General features: G+C 35.5%; 1 protein-coding gene across 1 annotated transcript; it reads right to left on the bottom strand.

The window, feature by feature from the left end:
• Positions 1-2,534: 2,534 nt before the first annotated feature.
• On the bottom strand, positions 2,535-5,985 carry LOC140863693 (LRR receptor-like serine/threonine-protein kinase EFR). Its single transcript, XM_073267294.1, has 2 exons — positions 3,293-5,985; positions 2,535-3,184 (listed from the first exon to the last, which is right to left on the bottom strand). The coding sequence occupies exons 1-2, from the start codon at positions 5,964-5,966 to the stop codon at positions 2,799-2,801; spliced, it is 3,060 nt and encodes a 1,019-aa protein (XP_073123395.1). The 5' UTR covers positions 5,967-5,985; the 3' UTR covers positions 2,535-2,798.
• Between the last annotated feature and the right edge of the window lie 1,133 nt (positions 5,986-7,118).

Below are 7,118 nucleotides of genomic sequence, written 5' to 3'. Positions count from 1 at the left end.
GTAAGAGTTTTGCAACGTAAATTACTAAGCAAAATACGAATATTCTCACTATTATCAGTAAATCGACCTGTAAAATGATCAATCATAGTCATGATTAAAGTATATACTGCATTCTCAGTGGGAATATTATTCTCAATTTTTATAGTTCCTAAAATTTCATCTCTATGAGTTTGAGATAAATAATTATCCCACCAACCTTTAAGTTGGCCAGTAAAGCCTGCTGTAAGCATTTTAGCAATATTTTTATCAGTATTACCATTATTCTTACAAACAGTGCTATACATAAGCATACAGTGAGCAATATTATAAATATGCTTATCTGCAAAATCATCAATATTCCATTCATAAATGCTTTTCCTATTATAATTATTAGAAATAATATATTCTTGTTCTTCATTAAGAACATCCATAGGAGTAGGTCTACTATAATAATATTTATTATGAGTAGGTCTATCAGCCCATTTTAATTTATTTATTTCATTATTTGAGATAGAAGAATTATCATCCATTTTTCCATCTAAAGTGGAAACATTAAAATTTTTAAATTTTTCTTCTATGAATTTTTTTAATTCTGACATGGAAGATTTTATTTTAAAATCTTTGATATCAGGAGGAGGCTGAATAGAAGAAGAAGCTATGGAGACAATGTTGGTCTCTTCCTTCTGTTGTATATGAACATCTGATTTAATCTGAATTATAGCAGAAATAATCATTTCAATTCTATTATGTAAAGAAGTAATTTCTTCTCCTAAAATAGTCAAATAAAGATTAGTGTAATTTTGTTTTTCCAAAATTTGGTTAATATGTTTAACAGTAACCTGCAAAGCATCATTCTCAAACAATTTAGAGAAAGAAGCAAAACTTAAAATTTTATTATTCTTTTCAATTTGAAAAGATTGCTGAGGAGGATACAAAGATTTATGTATATAACCAGAAGAAAGTTTATAAGTTCTTTCAATAACATTGATATAATCAATCACATAAGTTCTAATAAACCAAGGAGCAAAAGAAATTAATTTATTATGCTTTTCGCAGAAAGAATAGAATTCATATCTTATGATATCATATTCTTTTTCAGAAAAACTTTGAAAATACCAATTTCTGAAAAGATTCCATTTTGGAAGATAAAATTCAGAATTAATCTTTTGCCTAGCAAAAGATCCTTTAGAAAAATCAAGTTTGGGCGTACTATCCATAAAAACAACTATATAAAATTCATTTCTGATATTGTATCAGTGTCTCTAATGTTTTGAACATTATGAATACCATGAACAATATTATTTTTGTTGATAATTAATTCATCAACTACATCCTCTTTAGAGGATTGAGATCCATAGTCTTCTCTTATTTGAGAAGTGGATGCTTTGGATGATTGAGGTATATCAATCATATAGTCTACAGGAGAAATATGAGAATACATAGATCTCGTTCTGGAAAGTGATCTAGCAGAGGAAGGCAATAATCTTCTTTGTTCATTATGAAATTGTATTTCTACAGATCCTTCATTATTTTGAACAATATTTTGTAAATCACTATTTATAATAGGATTTCTAGGAACAACTTGTTCAATTTTCCAATTTTCAGGAAATATAATTTCTTCCCATTTGATAGATCTACGAGTAGTGATCTTAGATCTACTAAAATTTGTCTCTATAAGAATTGTTTCATTCAAATCTTTATCTACTCTTTTACACATAGGATTTAATATAAAATAATTTTTATATTAGTGTAAATTTATAATTTTTCTTAGGAAAAAAAAAACTGAAAATGCTATATAAGTAACAATAACAAATAGGTAAAAAGTATTTATGTGCTTTTATGAAGTATTAATAAATTGACATATTGATACATAAATTATATACTTCATATGCTTGACTGGTATATGAGCCTTCTTAAAAATTAATTTTTCAATTAATCCAAGATTTGTTTTTAGTTCATTAATTTATCATTGTTACATATAATTAAGATACAAAATTTTATCTTCTAAATATTATCATTTTTAATTAATCAAAATATAAATCTTAAAACCTGCATCGTTCAGAGCATACGGAATATGGCGCGGCAATCATATTGGTATGCAACTGAAACGTGGTGATCGAGTAAAGAATGACGGCAAACAGCATATTGCATATATAATTTCTGATCTCCTTAAGTAAGCAAAGCTTTACTGCAGTATATATGGAACACAACATATCTTCATAGTAGCTTGGAAATGTTTGAAATCAAATGAAATCACTAAAGCAAACTATTTTTAATTAAGTTGTTTCAATACTTCTCTGTACACTACGTTTTTTGTCCGAGCTAGCGTCTTCCGTGCTATGTATTTTATCTGGACGAATTAAGTGCCTCTAGACAAAGCAACATATGGTTGCCCATGTGAAAATACTGGCTGCGGTAGATATACTCCGACGATTGGAATGGTTTGTCCCTGAGCTTTATTGATTGTCATTGCAAAGCAAAGACGAATTGGGAATTGTTTCCTTTTGAATTGAAAAGGATATCTTTCATTTTCTGCTGGTGAGAGTGGAATTCGAGGTATTAGAACTTGCTTCCCTGAATGATGGATGCCCTATGCTGATCTCTGCATGGATTACATTGTTCTAGAATGCTTTGCATACCATTCTTGTTCCATTGCACAGACCATTTGGTGGATCTAAATTTCTAAGAAGCATGACATTGCAGTTTCTTTTGAGTATCAACCGATGAGTAGGCAAAACAACAGTCAATGATCAAACATTGAAGTGCTTTTAAATCTACAAGAAATATACATAACTATATTTAATATTCACAAACATATGTTATAAAAAGTTGTCCCTTATCAGCTGCAACTTCACATTGGCATCTTTTATGTTCATTCTGTCTTTTGGCATTTCCAGGGAGCAAGAGACTCCAATCCTAATGATTAACGCGAAGAATTTCTCGACTTGTTCGTGCTCCTCGACTTCGATGCTGATGTGTTCTGCTTCTGCTTCTGCTTCTGCTTCTGCTCGGGTTGAAAACGCTAACCTTGGGTCGATAATGTCCATCACGTTGTCGTGTAAAGAATTTTTCGCGAAACTGTGAAGGGTCAGTCCATCTGTAAACATTCCATCTGTCGGTTTTTTACCCGTAAACATCTCCAGGAGTAGGATCCCAAAACTGTAAATGTCTCCTGATACAGATACTGGCCCTCCTTTTCCATACTCTGCATATTTGTGATTAAGATAAAGTAAATAAGATCCTGTCTAAAATAAGATGAAGTTCAAAAGTTTTATTTGAATAAGAAAAAGTAGAGGGAAGGGGCAAATGTTACCTGGAGCAACATAACCAAATGATCCTCTTATCCCAGTTGAATTTATTTGAGCTTGTGTACTGGCATCTACACGTTGTCTGATGAACTTCGCTAGGCCGAAGTCGCTTAAATGAGCACAAAAGTCTGTGTCAAGAAGAACGTTGCCCGGTTTGAGATCACAATGCGCCACAGGAATATGGCAGTAGCAATGAAGATACTCCAATGCTGAAGCCACATCAATGGCAATGTTTAGCCTCTGACGAATGTCGAGGTTCTCGGGTTGATTCTTCTGGTTGGGATGCAACCATTTCTCCAAACTCCCATTCGGCATGAGTTCAAGAACAATGGCCTTGAAATCTCTGCCCTCAGAGTCCAAAGCCGAACAAGAACCCAAAATTTTGACTAGATTTCTGTGCTTGATATTCCTCAATGCTTCACATTCTGCCATGTAAGTCTTAGAAGTTCCAATCTGTTGTGTATTGAGAACTTTCACAGCAATAGGTTTCTCGTTTTTGGACAGAGTGCATCTATAGACGGAAGCGAAACCACCCTCACCGAGCAAATTTTCTGCGGAAAATTCATTTGTTGCCTTTGCAAGTTCATGGTAGGAAAAGTTTGAACTCCACTCTTCTGATGGGGAAGTGATCAAGCCTTTCCTTCTTGCTCTCCTGAGCATCATAGAAACTGCAAAATACAACAGGAAAAGCAAACCGAAAACTCCCAACGATGCTCCGATCGCTGCTTTCAATATACTAGACCCACCCCCCCGTCTGGGAGAAGGGGGACAAGAAGGTAACTCGAGTTGAACAACACCACCACAAAGCCTACTGTTGCCATACAGATAAATACCACTTGTATTGGCAAATACTCCCCCTTTCGGCACTTTGCCAGCAAATTCGTTGAACGACAGATTTAAATACCTAAGGAACACAAACTCCTGCAAGAACTCTGGAATTATCCCGGTCATTTTGTTTCGTGAGAGATCAAGATCTTGAAGGTTTCTCAAGGCGCTTAATCTCGAAGGAATCGAGCCTTGTAACGAATTACCGTTTAAGAATATGCTCTCCAAGCTCGTGCAAAGGCCTAAACTCTCAGGAATGTGTCCAGAAAACTCATTATCAGATAAATCAAACGTTTTGAGGTTTATAAAGTTCCCAACTTCAACCGGCAAGCTTCCACTCAGATAATTTCGAGCTAGGTCGAACCCGATGGTTAACGACGATAGACCGAAAACCTGTGATGGCACAATTCCACTGAGCTGATTATCAGACAAGTTCAGTAACTTCAACTGCTTACAGTCTCCAAGATTCGCCGGAATATCGCCCCCCAATTCGTTCCTATCCAACCGAAGTTCAAACAACATGCTTAAGTTACCGATAGCCGGCGGAATCTTTCCTGAAAATCTGTTCACATTCATATACAACTGCCTAAGATTGAAGAGTTTATCTATATCAGGAAAAATAGGTCCATCAAATTGGTTCCAGCTCACATTAAAAGTGTTGAGATTGATAAGATTCGTTATCCCCGAAGGAATGCCTCCAGATAAGTTGTTCTCATTTAGAAGCAATCTCTTCATAGTTATGGAAAGATTACCAATGGAATCAGGCACTGTTCCTAAAAACCGGTTCCGGGCAATGCTCAAAGTTTCGAGCTTGCTGCAATTGATCAAAGAATCAAGAAACTTTAACCCTTCTTCATCTTCGCTTCCGAGCAGATTCCAGCCAACATTCAGCCTCTCCAGATTGGGAAGCCTTCCCAGATCGACAGGAACTTTTCCGGTGAGTCTGTTGACAGGGATATCGATGATTTCGAGACTGGAGATGTTAGCGAGTGAAAACGGAATCCCTCCTGAAAACCCATTCACTCCTAAATGCAACTCCTTCAGATTCGGAAAATAGCTCCCAATACTGGAAGGCAGACTCCCTGTCAACTGATTGAATGCCACAGAGAACATATATATTCTCGACAGATTGAAAATCGACCCCGGAATCGTACCGGACAAGTTGTTAGTCGAGACCTGCAAGAATTCCAGGTTCACGAGACGGCCAAGATCATCCGGGATCACCCCTCCGAGGTAATTCTGCGCGATGGAAAGATTCAGGAGCGAGGATATGTTGCCTAGAACAGGCGGGATCCCGCCTGTTAACCCGTTTGCGGATACATGGAGAGCGACAAGATTCGGCAATGTGCTAATGTCAGCAGGGATTTTTCCGGTGAGATTATTGTAGTTGAAATTCATGACTCTAAGCTCGGTGCATCGGCTCAAATTCCCCGGAATTTCACCTTCAAAGCCATTCCGCATCAAGAAAATGTACCGAAGCCGAAACAAGCCACCGATGTCTCCTGGAATCGGGCCCCGGAGAAAGTTGTCACTGAGATCAATGACACTAAGAAAGGTCATGTTAACTATGGCAGAGGAGAGGGAGCCTCCGAGTTTTCGAGACGGCAGCGACAGGGTATCGACTCGGGATGGTTGTGAAGTACATGTTACGCCTGTCCAGTTGCAGAAACTCGTTGAATCATTCCAAGAACTCAGTACTTGAAGTGGATCATCTGTGATGCTGTTCTTGAAAGAAAGCAACGCGAGTCTGTCGGTTTCGGAATCAAAGGAATGTGCTTGGTAACATAATAAGAAGAGCAAAAGGAAGAAGATTGTGGAGTAGAAGTGTGGCGAGTTACTGATTTTAGACGCCATTTTTTATTTCTTGCGGCGTTTTTTGTTCTAGAAAAGGTGAAGTTTGGGTTCATTTTTTCTTCCTCTTTATATCTCACATGCTAGCAATTAGCATTTTGCTGTATTGAATTTCTTGGAAGTTGTTTGAGGTCAAAACAAAAACATGACAAGAAAAGGCAAAGTCAGCAATCTAAAACTTGACCATTCTTCTGACTTTTTTATTGTCAAGTTGTAAAGTGAACATGATTAGAATAATTAAGCATTTTCCATTGATCGAGGCCCCCACCAAGTTGGGGTTGGGTCTCCAAGGTGAATCTCAACTTGTGGGATAAAAAAATATGGATAATATTACATATATACGTTGATGTTAAATTAGGAGAACATTCAAAAATTTTCTGAAAATTGTTTCTTTTTAAACTAGTATATACGTTTGTTTTGCTGAAAAATATTGTTATGATTTTTTTTTCCTATTATTTATTATCCATTTTTAACAAGATTCAAATTGAGTGTCTTGGTTATATGATAGAGATTTTCAGTACTTTTATAATATTTATGACTTTAGTTTAATATTGAAAACAATAATTTTAATTTTTTAGATTTTGATGAGAATTATTGTGATCTCTTAGTGATTGCACACAACAATGATTTTAGTTTAATATTTTTTTACACGAATTGATTTTTTTGTACTTGGACAATCAAGTTGAGCTATTTGAAACAATATAATTCATTTTTAAAATATTAATATATACTGATGTATCCAATCACTGAGAGATCACAATATTTCTCATCAAATTTTGAAAAATTAAAATTAAATAATATATGTAATATACAATCACCAAGAGAAAATACCACTGTTCTCAGAACCGGACCGGACTGGCCGGTTCGACCGGAAACCGGTCGCTGGACCGGTCCGAAACTTCACCGAAAACCGGAAAACCGGTTCAACCGGTCAGAACCGGTCAAACCCGATCAAGAACCGGTTGGACCGGTTAAGAACCGGAAAACCGGTTCAACCGGTTGAACCGGTTTTTCGAATTTTTTTTATTTTTTATTTTTGAAATTTTAATTTTTTTATTTTTGAAATTTTAAATTTAATATTTTTTATATATAATACATGATTTTTTGGAATTTTTACTTCATCAAAAAAAATATTTTAATAATTATTGGTTTTTT

The sequence above is a fragment of the Henckelia pumila genome, chromosome 4 (assembly GCF_033568475.1).
Source record: "Henckelia pumila isolate YLH828 chromosome 4, ASM3356847v2, whole genome shotgun sequence".
NCBI classification, from domain to species: domain Eukaryota; kingdom Viridiplantae; phylum Streptophyta; class Magnoliopsida; order Lamiales; family Gesneriaceae; genus Henckelia; species Henckelia pumila.
This window is presented reverse-complemented; position numbering and strand designations above follow the sequence as displayed.